This window comes from Leuciscus leuciscus, assembly GCF_965113295.1.
Source record: "Leuciscus leuciscus genome assembly, chromosome: 11".
NCBI lineage: Eukaryota > Metazoa > Chordata > Actinopteri > Cypriniformes > Leuciscidae > Leuciscus > Leuciscus leuciscus.
In genome coordinates, this window is record NC_138735.1 from 29836039 (window position 1) to 29854223 (window position 18185).

The 18185-nt window shown below is 36.6% G+C and overlaps 2 protein-coding genes across 2 annotated transcripts; one reads left to right on the plus strand and one right to left on the minus strand.

The window, feature by feature from the left end:
- Positions 1-607: 607 nt before the first annotated feature.
- LOC309509712 (myeloid-associated differentiation marker-like protein 2) lies at positions 608-2142 on the plus strand. Its single transcript, XM_082184517.1, has one exon. The coding sequence runs from the start codon at positions 1110-1112 to the stop codon at positions 1962-1964; it is 855 nt and encodes a 284-aa protein (XP_082040643.1). The 5' UTR covers positions 608-1109; the 3' UTR covers positions 1965-2142.
- Positions 2143-2283: 141 nt separating this feature from the next.
- On the minus strand, positions 2284-17211 carry mss51 (MSS51 mitochondrial translational activator). The gene is made up of 12 exons (XM_082183291.1): positions 16820-17211; positions 15469-15646; positions 15232-15378; positions 11951-12075; positions 11302-11865; positions 8932-9025; positions 7677-7865; positions 4611-4754; positions 4398-4522; positions 3764-4327; positions 3184-3274; positions 2284-2842 (listed from the first exon to the last, which is right to left on the minus strand). The coding sequence occupies exons 2-12, from the start codon at positions 15624-15626 to the stop codon at positions 2644-2646; spliced, it is 2400 nt and encodes a 799-aa protein (XP_082039417.1). The 5' UTR covers positions 15627-15646; positions 16820-17211; the 3' UTR covers positions 2284-2643.
- Between the last annotated feature and the right edge of the window lie 974 nt (positions 17212-18185).

The window sequence follows — 18185 nt, forward strand, 5'->3', positions numbered from 1 at the left end:
CCAAACTCCACCTTCATCTCAGGTACCTTGCCCTTCAATTATCATATCCTACATTTAGCCACTGGGGGGTATATCAGAGCTCGAGTTGAAGCTGCTTCATCGAGCCCCTCTTCAGTGGACAGCAAGCCAAATAAGTTTAACCTAATATCTTAAAGATTTTATGGGCAAGCAAACTCGTTAAACTTATCAAAAGTGACAGTAACGACTTTAACAATAATAATGTTTCAAAAGATTTCTATTTCAAATAAATGCTGTTCTTTTGAACTGTCTATTCATCAATGAATCCTGAAAAAAATTTTTTTACGGTTTCCACAAAATATGACAACATTAATAATAATAATAATTGTGTCTTAAGCAGCAAATCATCATATTAGAGAGATTTCTGAAGGATCATGTGACACTGAAGACTGGAGTTATGATGCTGAAAATTCAGCTTTACATCACAGGAATAAATTACATTTTAAAATATATTCAAACAGAGAATAGTTATTTTAAATTTGAATAACATTTCACAATATTACTGTTTTTACTATAGCCTATTTTGTTGCTTTCGTGAACATAAGAGACTTATATTAATAAACATAACAGCATCATCATATTTTGGGGCCCTTGACATTAAATTGTTTGTAAACCCTTAGTTTTATTCTGGTTGATAGTAGGCTATAGTAACACTTTTAGTAGTTTCACAGACAGGGCTTAGATTAAGCCAGGAGTAGGCCATAGTTAAATTAGGACATTTAAGTAGCTTTTATAAATATGTCTTAGAAAAACAACAACAATGGTGAGCATCTTGAGACAAAACAATAGCACTGCTGACATATTTTAAGATATCTTAGTGCAAGTTGCTTTCAGTTAAAACAGCTCAAACATGCATTTTAGTCTGTGAAACCGGGCAGCAGCATCCTTCACTTCTACTATAGAAAATGTCTCTAGTTTTCATTCACTCGCTAAACCAACTTGCCAGAGAGAGGTCACAACTGAAATATGTAAACACTGGAAGTTTATGGTGCGTGTAAAAAACGTTATCAATGCAAATCATGCCGTTTAGAGTAACTGTCCACTTGAGCACAGTTCACACTTAAGTGGTTTTGGGCATTAGATGAAGAACAATGGCATTGTGCGGTCTGAGTCTGAATCTGTGTCTCCGGATCCTCGAGATGGTGTTCTGCGCGTTGGCCCTGATCATCCCGATGTTCCGCGGCTCCATGTCCAGTCCGTACGGGATGTGGTGCGAGTTCGTGTGGGTCTTCGGACTCATTGTGGCTGTGGTGATCTTCGTTGTGGAGAAATGCCTGTTTAATATACTGATAGAGGGCCTCGTGCTGAAGCACAAATGGGACGATCTCTCCTGCGGACTGACCCTTCTATCAGCCCTCATGGTGTTATCCGCATCTCTCATCTATTGCACTGTGTTTGTGTGCGCAACATGTATCGCGGATATGATCTGCGCCATCTTCTCCATTCTGGCATGTATCGTGTACGTGTTGGACGGGGTGAAGTTAAAACTAAAGTGTCCTGAAGGTTATCTGTCCAGAGTACGAGGAATCCTGCGCTTCACCCAGGCGTTAGTGGCCTGTCTCCTCTTCACAGCGGTGTACAGCTGCTTTAAAGGAGTGGAAACCCGACTCCCTGGTGGTATGATCTGGTGTATTCTGGTCTACGTGGTGTGTTTTGTTCCCACCCTGCTGGTGATTCTCACACACCTGCAGAAGTGTGTGAATATTCTGAAATGCTGTGATCTGAATAAGTTGGAGCTGGTGTTTGACGCAGTGGCTGTGGCTCTGTACGTGTCTGCGGCCATCATCTGGCCTGTGTTTGGATATAAAAACTATAGAAGATACAACAAAACCCACGAGCATCGCATTCATGACCTCAACCTCGTCACGATCATGACGTATGTGAACTTGGGGCTTTACATCGCAGACCTCGTTTTGACATTGATTGAGTTCTGTAAAAACAGGTAGAAGTTGAGTCTGATGTTCTGTTTCATGAGAATATTTGATTATTTCAATAATTCAAAGATGAAGTCTGGTGTTTTATACAAAACAGTGTCTTGCAGGGGAAATGTGATTGATTTTTACCTCAATATGGGAAAGAACATGTTAGATAAAATCAAATAAAATGGGCTGAGCAATGTCAAAAGAGGTGCAATTTACTTGAATTCACACAATAATTTCTGTCTTTCTTTCTCTCTCTATATACACTGTATTATATATTCTATTCAATAAATAATATTTCCTGAAAAAGTCTAATAAAATATAATCAAATAAAAACAGCTCCTGATAGTTGCAAACTTCTATACAATTTTTATAAACGTAATGTGATGTTTAAACTGTCATTTCTATTCTAAGCAGAGTTTATCTTAAAATGATTTTGTATAATATGTTCATCATTGAAGGACACTGAGTAAAATGCAGATGAAGACACATTAGCAGGCAGCTTGACGTACTGTATAAAATCATATAATTTGTTATTATATTAAATGCATTGATCATAAAAAAAGTTTTATTCTTATTTCATTCTTATAAGCCTTGCATGGAAAAAAAACATCACATAACAAACATTACATTACTCTGTCTTCTACAGTCACTAGCGTTATCTTTAAATAAAATCGAGGTTAAGGTTCGGTTAAAATATCCAGTTTTAGTTCTGTTCTTCCTCCTCTTTCATCTCCAGCAGTCCACAGAAAGAAATGTAGTGAGAGTTGCCGTAAATGGGTGCTTTGTTGGGGCTTTTTGGCAGTTGTTCAGGTTTCAAAGAGCTGAAGGGGTTTGAGCCGGAGTCCTTAACATGCATCTCCAACTCCAAGAATATCTGAAGAGAACTCTGCAGCTCTGCTTCACTGAAGAGAGAGAGAGAGAGAGAGAGAGGAGAGAGAGAGAGAGAGAGAGAGAGAGAGAGAGAGAGGGAGAGAGAGGGAGAGAGAGGGAGGGAGGGAGAGAGAGAGAGAGAGAGAGAGGGAAGGAGAGGGAGGGACAGGCGGACAGATAGATAGAACGACAGATAGAGAGACAAACAGAGAGAGAGAGAACGACAGAGATGGATAGATGATAGATAGATAGAACGACATAGAGATAGATAGATAGATAGATAGAGAGAGAGATAAGCGTTAGTAAAACAGTGATTATTCTCAGATATGGAGTTCTGTCCAGCATGTGTGAACGTTTATTTGTCATAACATACTTGATCATGGTGAATAAAGTCGGGATATTGTAATCTCGTAGCAGCAGGAGCGTCGCCAACCAATCCTGATTCCCTTCCTGTCCTTCAAACCCTGCAAATAAAGTTCATAATCAATGAAGCTCAATCACAACAGTAATATTAATTCTGATATGATAGCATATAAGAGGGAATCGTAAGTACACAACTGTTCAAAAGCTTGGTCAATAAGATGTTTAAAAAAAAAAAAATAGGAATACATTTATTCAGCAAGGACGCATTAATCCTGAAAAACTATGTATCACGGTTTCCACAATAATATGAAGCAGCACAACTGTTTTCAACATTGATAATAATCAGAAATGTTTCTTGAGCAGCAAATCAGCATATTAGAATGATTTCTGAAGGATCATGTGACTCTGAAGACTGGAGTAATGATGCTGAAAATAGAACATTTATTTTAAATGGTAATATTCCAGAGTATTACCATTTTTACTGTATTTTTAATTACATTAATGCTCATCAAGGCTGCATTTAAGTCTAAATCTTTCCAACCCCAAACTTTATACTTGTGTATGGATGTGTTGCGGAGGTTAGTTTGTACCTGGGTGAAATCCAACCACTAGATCTGGTTTGGCCGCTTCTCCTTTCTCTACAACCTCCTCCCAGAACTGGTGGTAAAGGCCCTTGTAAGCGCTGATGTAAACTCTTCCCCGGGGCCCGAACGCCCTCAGCGGAGGCCTCATGATGGGCCCCTGGACGACCTCGGGCCCCACCATCACCACCTCCAGCCCCTGGTGGCCCGGGAACATGCGGCTGAGCTCGTCCATGTCCGTGACTCTGGCTCCCAGCGTCTCGTTGTGACCGGCTCCGACCACGTGGATGGTGAGGGGCCGAGTGTACGGAACCAAGTTAAACATCCTCAGTCCCATTCCAATCGTCAGGGGCCGAGAGAAGAACTCGCTGCACACCCGCCACACGGACTCACGAAGCTCCGCCTCCTCGGGCCTCGGCCTGCAGCCATTGGTCCAGAGATCTGTCATGTTTTTCCCGGACAGGATTGGCTCCAGACGGGGTGTCAGATCTCCTTGCATAGACAACCAGTCCTTCCAACAACTTACTTTGTTAGCAGGACGAGACCACACCTCCGTAGGGAAAGGAAGATCTCCTATTGGATATTAGGAATGATTTGAAATAAACATGCTAAAAAGACCCGTCTGAATCTCTATCATCCTCACCTTTATACAGGAGCCACTCGACGTGTCTGTCCACCGCCGCCATGCACAGTTTGTTGCAGTAGAGTTTATGTTGAGGCCAGTCTTTCTTCTGACACTCTTTACTGCAGTAATACACATTCAGACAGCTGCACAAGACAGAGATATAGATGTGAGATTATAGATGTGAGATATAACATGCAGCCTCGCCTCTTCATAATCATCACATCATCGTACCGTGTGCATCGCTTTAGCGAACCCGTGACCTGTGATGGGAGTCTCTCACACCGCGCACATATTTTGAATGATTCCTCCATTTTCTCAAACATCTCCTTCGTTGAGCGGAACGTAAGAGGCTTATTGGCCTTGCTGTCTGAAACACTGAAGAGAGAGAGAGAGAGAGAGAGAGAGAGAGAGAGAGAGAGAGAGAGAGAGAGAGAGAGAGAGAGAGAGAGAGAGAGAGAGAGACAAAGATAAAGTTGTGGTTTTGACTAAAATGAGTGCCTGGTCTATTCTGATAATGGGGAAATAAATGCAAATGAAAGCTGAAAATTCAGCTTTGCATCACAGGAATAAATTACACGTGCAAGTATATTCAAATAGAAAACAGTTATTTAAAATCGTAATAATATTTTGCATTATTACTGTTTTTACTGTATTTTGGATCAAATAGCATAAGATCTTACCGACCCCAAACTTTTCAACAGTAGTGTATTTATGTCCAAACTCGACAGTATGTTTTGCACAAATTAATATGTTATGTGTCAAAGCGAGTCAAATTAGACAGATGAAGTTTAAAAACACAACGCAAAACTATACATATTGTATATGTCAAATTAAACATGACATACACAACAGGTTCACTTGCTGTAAGATGATAAACATGGTATGTTTTGTGCTGTGAATTATTAATACATGAAACTGGTCAATTTAAGTGACATTTAGAATCTAAACACTCAATTGTGTATATTTTTGGGCCTATGCAGTTCATGTTAATATTGATAAAGTTCACTATAAACTTTGGCATTGGAAACGACAGCATATCCAACAGTACAACTGCTAGTGTTATCGCAAGAGTAAGGGCGCTTTCACACTGGCAGTTTAGTGCGGACCGGGGCACGGTTCGCATGAAAAATCGCTAATGTGAACGCTGTCATCGGACCCGGGTGCGCACTAGAGTACCGAACCCGAGACTACCTGGAGGAGGTGGTCTGAGCTCGGTTGCTCCCGAACCGTGGCGCGGTTCGCGTTAATGTGCATGCAACACGGACTCGGGTGCGTGCTTGTTCAGGAAGTATAGTATCCCGCGCATGCGTATCACTGTCGCATCAGTGAAAAATCTTCTGCGAGCAGCAGAAACACGGCGTCCCCTGGATATGTGCTGAATAAGAATTACACCATGTAATGAACATAAACGTAGTTGTCTCTCACTATGTTGTGCATAATAGCACCAAAAAACCAGACAAATTACAGCTATGCTCAGTCGAGTTGTATTCTCCATGCGTTTTCCGTGTGCGTTTGCGATGACGTAAGATCACTGCAAACGCACCTGGGTTCGATACAACTAATTGAGTGTGAAACCAGACCAACGCTGCGGGGGGCGCCGGGAACTAGCGCACTCGGGTTCGGACCGCAGCAAACGAACCCAGTGGAAAAACGCCCTAAGATTGATATCTAATAAAGACCATATAATTCGGAGTAAATATGAATACCAGAGAGAATTGTTTCGTGTTATTAGCCTATTCTTGGTCTGCAAACCCCTGCTCTTTTAATAAAACCAAATGAAGCAGCAGGAAAAACAGCAACTCTGAGGAATTACTGTATAAACAGCAGATTGTCCTGTATAAGATTTAATTAGGCAACTAAACAATAATTGAGAGCATTCGTGAGGCCGAATGAAGAGAAGCACAGACAGCTGCTGGGATATTTATATCACATCTCAAAATATCCAGCATGCAGTGAGAGAGACAGCTGAGACAAATGTTATAAGACACACCGCTTCTTTAATGCACGAATATGAGCTTAATGATATTACACGCAATCAACAAACACATAAAGAAATAACTAGGAACTCAATTATAAACTCTTGAACTATTTCAATAAATAACTAACAATAATACTTAATATCCATCCATGTCTGCTTAGTGATTAAAAACTTTTAAAAAGGTGCACGTGTGTCAGTGCATAACGTAAACGTAATGAATCCAGACTGGAATGGATCACGTGACCTCGTCTGTCTTGCAGTGAAGTCCTACACACTTTATTCACAGTAATATTACAGTCAGAACATGGTTTTAAAACGTGGGTCTTACCTGCTAGAGTCGTTCATTGTTTACGGTCACTCGTTGACAGATGAAGTGAAGCTGAGCTGTTATAGTTAGCGGGTCTGTCGGGTGTTTTATACCCGCGCGTGCCTGAGCGAGTGTTTTCTCGAGGCTTCTGTGAGATGATTCTCGGGGTGTCACTCATCAATCTCTCACACCGACAGTGTAAAAAATAATATTATGTATCATAATAATAATGATAATAATAATAATAATATATATTGCTACATATAACCCCTTTTTGGCTTTCAATGACAGACAGACAGACACGTTTTTTTATTTGCTTATATAAATTTATTAGCTTCAGTATACTTCTTCCATATCAAATAAATAATCTAAATTATAAAACAGGGAAAATACACACTCTGACACAAGTTCTGGCTCGGGAATTAAAACAGACTTTTTGCTTTAAAATTAAAAACCCATAATTAAAATAATATAAGATAATATCATTAATATCTTATAATATAAGATATTTCTGAATAAAGAAAATGGCAGATTTCAGCACTAGAGGGCGCTCACGTTTAATAAATTGTGCTGCAAATAACAGCAGTTTTAGATTAAACATTTGTTTGTTGAAACATTTCTTAAAATAAATACTGTAATCGAATAATAAACTGTAATATGTAATATTTTCCTTTTAGTGTATGTGCCAGCCAGTATCCAGTCAACACGCTTGAGGTAGCCTAAGTATAATCCATTTATTTCCATACAAGATTTTGTCCAAAGAGAAAATAAAAATTAAACTGACAACCTATCGCCATGTGGTTTAAAAATGATTGTGTTTTACTGACAGGCATCTTGTGCTGACTACTAAATCCCTTTAAGCAGGACCCTACAGGTGTTATCTAGGTGCAGTGACCGGTTTGCAACACTAGGGGAAGGTATTCAGCTCAAAGAAATGACAAAAAGGTAAATAGACATTTCACCCTCTCATTAAATAACTCTAAGTCCAATAGACAACTCAAAGTAAATCTACTCTTCCTCCTGTTGTGTCTCTAACAGACCCTGAAAGTAAATATAAAAAGCGTTGCAGTAACTGGGGGGTTTGTTTGGGCTGGTCTGGACCTGCTCGGGTTTCTGGGAGCTGAAGGGATTCGGTCCGGCGTCTTTAACATCCATCTCAAGTTCTTTGAGAATCTGCAAGGAATACTGCAGCTCTGCGTCACTGCAACCGAGAGACACAGCAGAGATGATGACTGACAGTCATGGACAGTAGTTTCTGAAACAATCATGTATGAAGAACATCATGTTCATATTCCAGGATGACAATGTCCAGATTCATCAGGCTCAGACTGTGAAAGAATGGTTGTGAAAAGCTTGAAGAATCATTTTCTCACATGAATCCAGAGCTTAAATTCATTGAAAGTGTTTGGGATGTGCTGGAGGAGACTTTACAGAGTGCTGGACTCTTGCATTGACATCACAACATCTTGATGGAAATAACATCACAACATTTATTTCCATCAATGAAATTGATTTATTTCCTGATGAATCCTGACATTGTCATCCTGGAATATGAACATGATGTTCTTCATACATGTTTGTTTCAGAAATGAAAAGCTACACACTCCATCAGTTAGAGTTAAAAGAACTGTTGCCAAACATATAACATGTTAGAAACATAATAATCACTGCAATAATGATCCAATCATAGACTCTTAAGCTTTTAAATCCAAACAGATGTTCAGAGCTATATATGTATTAGCCCTACAGTGACTACATGAAATAACATTTAAACCTATAACATTTTTATATCACAATTCTGACTTATTTTCCTCACAATTCTGAGTTTATATCTCACAATTCTGAGAATAAAAAATCAAAATGCGAGTTTGTATCTTGCAAGTCTGATTGTGAGATCTATACTCAGAATTGCAAGGAAAAAGTCAGAATTGGGAGATATAAACTTGTCCTTTTTATTTATTTTTTTGCAATCCGTTGCAAAAACAAGCATCCAGCTGTCACTTTCTGGCTCCGCCCACCGCCCAAATGTCTAAAAGTGGGCGGAGCTAAAAAGCTATTTGCTTTTTTCGACTCTCTGATTGGTGTAATTTTATACAACGGACATGCATTGCATTTCAATGCATATATTATTTTCATGCACTCCCTGGAATCAAACCCATGACCTTGGGTTGAGTTGCATGAAAAAATAAAACAATAAATCTTATTTCAAAACTGGAATATGCATGCCATGTAAACACTTAATTCGAGTATGTCTGTGTGTCACCTACTTGTACATAGTGAACATGGATGGGATGTTATAGTCTCTGAGCAGCAGTAAGGTGGGCAGCCAGCCCTGTCCTAAACCCTGAGACGCGTGAAACCCTGTATGAGATCACACAAACAGAGGACAGGCGCTGAGAGATCCATCAAATCACTCTCAAAGAGAGTTTAGCTGGATGATCTCTGTCTTTGTTTGTCTCTACTTTATGATTGATAGCGAGTATATCCTCTCTTCCCAGATTAGATGTGTTGTCGTGTGTGTCTGGATATGAGCAGATTTAAAGTTGACGAGCGCTGTCAGGGACATGGCAGTGCTATAAAGGGGTGAGAATGATGGAGCGATGTGTGTTTGTCTCTACTGTATGAATTATGGTTTTCAGCACGATGATGATGTCAGTCCAAAATGAATGTTTTGTCACAAAGGAAAGTGAGTTGAGAAAAATGACCAGAGACACTGTTTTTATCTTGAATTAGTTTGTATTTTCATATTGTCATATTTTAGTTAAACATTTAGTGATTTTGTTTTGTGCTTTTTTTTCTTCTTTTTTTTTTATATATGTCTATGGTTTTTATTTTTAGTTATTTTAGTAAGTGACAAGGTACATCTAAGCTGAAATATTTAGATTAAACACTAGCTGTAAATTATATTTGATTTTATTTCAGCTCAGTGAATGTTTATTGTATTTTAAGTATGATTGAACACTAATAATTCTTGATTTTCGACATTTAAGGAGGAAATAAAGCCTGGTAAAAGTTGTAAGGACACAAGCGTCTGTAACAGTTTTTACTTGCATGTGTCACTCTGCGAGTGTTAATATTACCGCTAAGTAAATAAGTAACCGGTCATTTAACAGATGCTTTGATTCAAAGTGACTCTCAGTTCACTTATTAGAGAGATAATCCTCAGTTAGAGCTCATCTTACATCTGATCCCGCAGGATTAGAACCAGCAACCCTCTGGTGAGCAGCCTGGACTATAACCACTACACTAACTGTTACTGCTAAAACATGAAGTTATTCAGTCTCTTCTATCATGTCCGTGTGTGTATGTGAGTGGTTGGTCATTCTGGTAAACTGCTCAGGGATCGCTCAAACTCTCAGCTGTTATATAAATCACGGCTAGTAAAAGTCAGACGGAGAGATGAATTACAGCGCTGGGGAAGTGGCACCTGTCTACAGAGTGAATATCCCTAAAAGAAACGTCCGTCTGATGCTATAGATGGAAACTAACACCCCCCCCCCACACACACACACACTGGATCTCAAAGGGTCAAACGTCTGAACACAAACACAACAGAACCAGTGAAAGTCAAATCTCTCTCAACACCTCAGACTCACGACACAAACCAAATATGCGATTCATCTCAATGAACTGGTTTAAAAAAGACTCACTGATTAAATTGAGTTTTTGCTTTTTTTTGTGTGTGTGTGAAATATTTAGTTAATTAATGCAAATTATTTTCAATTATTTACATAAATGTGATTTTTCTCTAGTTGATGAGTGATAAAAACTTTGACAGCCAATCAGAATCCATTTAGCTTTAAAGAGCTCGAGCATTTAAAGCGACAGACGACATAAACTGCAGAATAAACAACTATATAACGCTGGTGTGGATGCCAATATAGTTATCGTTATAGTTATCGTTCTTGGTGTGAACGGGCCTTATCTGTTAGCATTGAGGACCAGTGTTGGTATTGTTAACTAAAACTATTAAGAATTAGCTTTCATTCATCAAAAAATAAACACTAAATACTGAAAAACCTAAACTAAAAAAAAAGTAAAAAGTTGAATGAAAATAAGAAATGCTGCTTTGGAAATAAAATAAGTTTAAAGTTGAAGTAATCAAATTATTAAAATTAAAACTAAAACTGAAATGAATTAAGAGACTTAAAATGACAAAAGCACATAACGAAAACTGAAATGAAGAAAGCTGAAGCTGAAAATAAAAGATTAAAATGATCAATAAATACTATAATAGTACATAAATAATACTAAAATAACACTATTGAAGTCATTAATATGCTAATGCACATCTAAAAGTTGACAAAAAAAACAACCGTAACAGATTTTAGAAGATGTATTTAAAATGTAGTCTTTAGGTTAACGACTCATTTTACACTACAAATTTTTTGTCTAATCAAATCTTACTCATTATTTTAGTATTTATGTAATATTATAGCATTCAATAATATTTTGCTTTAATTAATTTCTATTTCAGTTTTTGTCATTTTAGTACTTCAACTTAAGATTATTTATTTCAGCAAAAAAATTTTTTTATGTAATATTTATATTTTAATTTATTTCAGCTTTATTTAAATGACCAGAAACGATAGTGTTAGTGTCTGGAATATGGATGTGTTGCGGAGGTTAGTTTGTACCTGGGTGAAATCCAACCACTAGATCTGGTTTGGCCGCTTCTCCTTTCTCTACAACCTCCTCCCAGAACTGGTGATAAAGGCCCTTGTAAGCGCTGATGTAAACTCTTCCCCGGGGCCCGAACGCCCTCAGCGGAGGCCTCATGATGGGCCCCTGGATGACCTCGGGCCCCACCATCACCACCTCCAGCCCCTGGTGGCCCGGGAACATGCGGCTGAGCTCGTCCATGTCCGTGACTCTGGCTCCCAGCGTCTCGTTGTGACCGGCTCCCACTAGATGTACGGTCAGAGGCCGGGAATACGGGTCCAGAGAGGTCATTTGAATCCCGAGGCCCACCGTCAGGGGCCGAGAGAAGAACTCGCTGCACATCCGCCACACAGACTCACGAAGCTCCGCCTCCTCGGGCCTCGGCCTGCAGCCATTGGTCCAGAGATCTGTCATGTTTTTCCCGCACATGATTGGCTCCAGACGGGGTGTCAGATCTCCTTGCATTGAGACCCAATCATCCCAACACCTGACGTCTTTAGCGGGACGAGACCACACCTCCGTTGGGAAAGGAAGATCTCCTATTGGACCACAGGATGATTGACAGAATACTACTTAGCAACCACTCACGACTCCCTAGCAACCCCATCCGCCGTTCTCTCTCACCCGTGTGAACGAGCCACTCCACCAGCCTGTCGATGGAGACCTTGTGCAGCGTTTTACAGAACTTCTTATGCAAAGACCAGTCTTTCCTCTGACAGTCTTTACTGCAGTAATACACATTCAGACACCTGAGAGCACACACAAAAACACACATTAAAGAGTTCTAGCGTTAAACATATTACATAATGTCATGACGAGTCGAGGTTTCAGCAGAAAGATTAAAAGGTCTGTGCTGTTTTTAGAAGCTGCCCTCATCATTTCAGGACTTTAAGTTTTTATTGTGTTGGCGCATCATGTGGTGTGTGTGACCTTGTCGTAAACATTTCTCCTCTGCACAAAGGCTAAACAAATCGGATCGTGTTTTAAGAGAACAGCCGGCAGAGACAAAAGGAGACATAACCAACTATGTTAAGATGATAGATCTTATTATATACTGTATATTTAAAAATATATAATATGATGTATATTTTATATAACCAAAACGTAACTCTTAGTAGTCTGACTATATATATATATACACTGCACGGCTAAACAAATTGGTTAATTATTGCAGTGATTATTATGTTTCTAGCTTATGTTTCTATATATATACAGTACAGGCCAAAAGTTTGGAAAAATTACTATTTTTAATGTTTTTGAAAGAAGTTTCTTCTGCTCATCAAGCCTGCATTTATTTGATCAGAAATACAGAAGAAGAAAAAAGTAATATTGTGATATATTATTACAATTTAAAATAATTGGTTTTCAATTTATTATACTTTAAATTATCATTTATTTCTGTGATGCAAAGCTGAATTTTCAGGATCATTACTCCAGTCTATCACATGATCCTTTAGAAATCATTCTAATATTCTGATTTATTATGAGTGTTGGACACAGTTCTGCTGACTAATATATTTGATGAATAAAAGGTTCAAAAGAACTGCATTTATTCAAAATAAAAAAAATATTTTCTAATAATATAAATCTTCTTTACTATCACTTTTTATCAATTTAACACATCCTTGCTGAATAAAAGTATTGATTTATTTCAAAAAAAGAAAGAATATTGTTGAATATGAATCGTGAATATTGTTCTTACAAAAGATTTCTATTTTTAAAACATTTGCTGCTTTTTTTTTCTTTCTTTTTTTTCAAAACTTTTTTTTCATCAAAGTATCCTAAAAAAGTATCACAGGTTATGAAAAAATATTAAGCAGCAGAACTGTTTCCAACTTTGATAATGAATCATCATATTAGAAGGATTTCTAAAGGATCATGTGATAGACTGGAGTAATGATCCTGAAAATTCAGCTTTGCATCACAGAAATAAATGATAATTTAAAGTATAATAAATTTAAAACCAATTATTTTAAATTGTAATAATATATCACAATATTACATTTTTTTTCTGTATTTTTGATCAAATAAATGCAGGCTTGATGAGCAGAAGAAACTTCTTTCAAAAACATTAAAAATAGTAATTTTTCCAAACTTTTGGCCTGTACTGTATATATATATATATACACACACATGCACACATAAATAATTTTATTTTTGATATTTTATTTAAACCATCACTGAACTCTCAATAGAGTGACTTCTTAAGTAAGGTTTACGGCTGGATCATTATTGGAGGAATGTGAGATCTCTCTCGTGTGTGTGTGTGTGTGTATGTGTGTGTGTATGTGTGTGTGTATGTGTGTGTGTGTGTGTGTGTGTGTGTGAGTGTGTGTGTGAGTGTGTGTGTGAGCTGACGCTGGGATTCTCAGCAGTCGTTCAATGAAAGCCTGAATGGAAGAAACCCAACTGGCCTCCAGCTTTACTCAGCACTCAGTGAACGGTCTGCTATTTTTAGCTGAATGTCTGTGGTCGGATCTTTGCAGTGTCTTATTCTTCTGAGCCAGAACGGTGTGAACTGAACTACACCTGGGACGTTTGGGGTCAGACGTGCCATTCACTAATAAAAAAATACCAAAAACAGGGTTGCAATGGCTAGGCTACGATATTTTGTATACTAGGATTTTACAACAATTAAACTGAGCTTACTTGCTTAGTAATTTTGTGGTAGCTATATTTTTTACCAAAAAATAATGTTTTTTGTAGTAAAACCATAGTTATTTTTTGTGATTCACTACAAATACCATAGTTAAACTATGATTACTGTGGTTTCGAACGGGTTGTACCACTTGATGAATTGTTTAATAGTTCATCATTAGTGGCGCTGAGGTGTTAGCATGAGGGTTGGGTTAGCGTGTTAGCACATAGCATTAACTCTGGTGTTCAGATAGAGGTGTTAACATCTGCCATTAGATTTGTATGTACATTAATAAGCGGGTGATAATGTGAGGGCAGAAGTCTTCAGGAGGATAGGAGAGACAGCAACAGCTGTGTGGGATAGAGGGATTATTGACAGACTGAGACTAGAGTGACCAGACGACCCAGTTTTGGCTGTTTTGTCCCTGTTTTATGTCCCCGCTTTACCGCATGATCAAAACACCGACCAACATGACCTGCTGGTGACCTGTGGAAGCCCAGTTCCACCACATAAGAAAAAAAATATGCTTTAGTAAATATTAATTATGAAATAAAAATCATTAATATGATTTAAATATGAGATTAAAGGCTTTTTTTTTGGCATAATGATTTTTTTTTATGGAACAATTTTGACTTTTTTATTATGAATTTATGACTTATGATTGTTTTGGTCAATTTTGACTTTTTGCCATAATTATGACTGTAATTTTGACTTTTTATGTAATAATTTAATTTTAAAAAATTGGCTTTGTAACTTAGAATGTTGACTTTTGTCATAAATTTGACTTTTTAAAGTAATAATTATGATTTTTAAAGTCATAATTTTGTCTTTTCAACTTATGTCAAAATCATGACTTTTTGTGTAATAATTTTGACTTTTTAAAGTAATAATTATGATTTTTAAAATCATAATTTTATCTTTTCAACTTTTTATAATCAAAATCATGAATTTTTGTGTAATAATTTTGACTTTTTAAAGTAATTATTATGATTTTTAAAGTCATAATTTCCTCTTCTTGTCATGACTTTTCAAGCCAGAATATTTTTACTTTTTGTCATAATAATATTGACTTTTCAATGTTGTAATGATTAGCTTTTTTTGTCATAATTTCAGCTTAATGATGATTTACAAAAGCTTGATGTTTTTTTCTCATGTGGTGAATTTGAGCTTCCATTACCAGAGCAATCGTGTTAAAAAAGTGAACTATGTCCCTGGTTTCCATTGTATAACTCTGTTCCCCTTCTTGTCACTGGTGCTTTACACTCACTTGATGCAGCGCTTGAGCGCTTTAGGATCTGGAAGGCTTGACGGTAGTTTGGAGCAGCAGGCACAGAATTTAAATGTGTCTTCTAGATTTTGAAACATTTCTTTGTAAGAGCGAAAGCCCACCTTTCCTTTTCCCTCCAATGCTGCCCTGAAAGAGAGAGAGAGAGAGAGAGAGAGAGAGAGAGTGACAACATCTGAAGGCTACAAACTCATTTCACTCTGTGTGTGTGTTTCTCACCTGTAATCTTTGTAGTCTTTCATGTTGAGTTTGTCTAAGATGACCTTAGAAAGTCCAGGAACGTTACGGTCCAGAGAGTAAAAACCGAACTGATCCGAGTAAACGCTGCTCGAACTCGGAGTGAAAGAGTCTGGGAGCGCTGGATCCGGACCGGCCATATTGTGGACGAGGACTTCACCTGCACACGAGACAACAAGAGCTTTCTGTCCAGTGTCTGAAATATCCACATCTCAGACAGTAGTTAACGAGCAGAAACACTACAGATACTGTGGGTATATACAGTAACACTCATTTTGGGTCATATTTCTATTCTAAATGAAAATAAAATTGAATTTGCAAAATGAAAATACCCTCAACATGAGGATCATACATTTTTATGACATTTTAAATCCAAATATAATTATCAGGAGCCAACTGTAAATATAAAATAATTTAAATATAAAATGATATATATTGTTAAGTACATTTAATTAAGTATACATCACAATAATATTTGTTCTTGAGTAAATAAATTTGGGGATGTAAGATTGACTATGTTTTTAAAATAAGTCTCTTCTGCTCAGCAAGGCTGCATTTATCAGATGAAAAATACAGTAAAAATGTGAAATATTATTACTATTTAGAATAACTGCTTTCTATTGTAATATATTTTAAACTGTAATTTATTCCTGTGATCAAAGCTGAATTTTCAGCATCATTACTCCAGTCTTCAGAGTCACATGATCCTTCACAAATCATTCTAATATGATGATTTAATGCTCAAGCAACATTTCTGATGATTAATGTTTAAATCAGTTCTGCTGCTTAATATTTCACTGGAAACTGTGATATACATTTATGTCATGATTATTTGATGAATAGAATGTTGAAAGAACAGCATTTATTCGAAACATTCTTTTTTTTTTTGGTAACAATGTGAATGTCTTTTCTATCACTTTTGATCAATTGAATGTGTCCTTTCCTAATAAAAGTATTAACTTTTTCCATTCACGTTTGTTTTTAGGAGACATTTCTCTGTGAATTGCTCACAACATTATCTTAACTTTCACATCCGATTAATGCATTCAACAATTTCCCCCAACAGAAGTGAATCCTTGACATTAAAGGATCAAAGCGAACGCTTGTATGACAGACACATGAACAAACATGATAAACGACACGTCATTGCTCCAATATTTCACATCAGAAACAACGCCATTAATCTTTCAAACCACGAACGACTCAAAGAGTGAAAGAGAATAGTTTGATCACGTGCAAATTATTTCTAATATATTTATACCTGCACACTCATATAACCAATAAGAGAAACTTCCACTGCAGAAAAATAACTACAAATATGATCAATACTCACACTCGCAGAGACAGTGGATCTGTAAATGAAAACACTGATGAGTGTTCTTCAGGTCCACACAGTATAACTGCACCTCTCTTTCACACACTCATCCCTCTCTCCTTTTTTGGGATGAGGGGAGAGACGGACGCTCGTCCAGGTTGAGGGAACGTGTTCAAATTACCCAGAATCCCCTTCCCCCTGAGGCTCTAGAGTTTCCTGAAGAGCTCCTGACCCCCCGGGATCTATTATTGCCCAAAATACTTTAATGAACCCACCGTTCACTCGCGCTCGTCATGTCTGACCACATGACCCTCAGGACGAGCTCGTGTGACTTTAAAGACAATAGAATCAAACATTAAATGCATTTTTATGATCAAAGAGTATATGAAAGTTCTGGGTCATTCTCAGCAAACATGACAGATATAATTCTATATGAATTTTTTTTAAATTATTTAATTATATATCATTATATGATGAAAGAATAATTATATAATTATTCTTTCATCATATAATATATAATTACATTATATATCTATCTATCTATATCTATATATAGGCCTATGGAAAAATAATACTTATAATAAATACTTATTTTGTCATAATTATGACTATTTAATCGTTTTATTTATTTTCACTATTTCATCATATAATTATATGATTTCCTTTATTTAATTATTTTTCATTATTTCTTTAACCATATGATGAAATAATGAAAAATAAATAAAATGATATATATATATATATATATATATATATACATATAAAATAATTAAAATCATATAATTATGACTAAATACTTTTTTTCATTATTTATGATTCATTATATAGATCACATGTAGTATTATATCAGATATAATCATATAGGCTATATATATTATGAAAATTTATTTTTGTCAGTTATAGATGATTATTACATTAAATTATTTATTTTTCTTTCTATTTTTTTTTTTTATTGTTGTAAAGCACACTGGTAAAAATTGTTATAAAGGCTGTTATATAAATAACCTTTACATATAAAAACAAATAAATTTGATGTATTGACATTTACATAATTAACCAGGATAGGCGACTGATTTTCTGTGTTCAGTCAGTGTAAAGCAAAACAACTTGTGGAATAAGTAAAATTTAAATGTAATTGTATTTTTAATAGAATATAATTCAATTTACACATCCTATGTCACTACTATATTTTAAAGAATTATATAGAATAAAAAAAGTAACCTAAAATTTGCAGTAATTGAGATTAAAACACTTTCATCAAGTTCAGAGAAAAATGGTAAGAACATGAACTTCAAACTTACTGCGACGTGGATAAAATAATGAGGATTAAAAGAAAGAATGTGAAATGCACCGTTTCCTGAGAGTGACCCATATAAACGTCTCC

Excerpts from the sequence above, each read along its gene's own strand:
- LOC309509712 (XM_082184517.1), top strand. The coding sequence starts at position 1,110 with ATGGCATTGTGCGGTCTGAGTCTGAATCTGTGTCTCCGGATCCTCGAG.
- mss51 (XM_082183291.1), bottom strand. The coding sequence starts at position 15,626 with ATGGCCGGTCCGGATCCAGCGCTCCCAGACTCTTTCACTCCGAGTTCG. Across the intron at positions 15,379-15,468 it reads AAAGACTACAAAGATTACAG|GGCAGCATTGGAGGGAAAAG; the intron begins GTGAGAAACACA and ends TCTCTCTTTCAG. Across the intron at positions 4,755-7,676 it reads GAGACACAACAGGAGGAAGA|TGTTTCAGACAGCAAGGCCA; the intron begins GTAGATTTACTT and ends CTCTCTCTTCAG.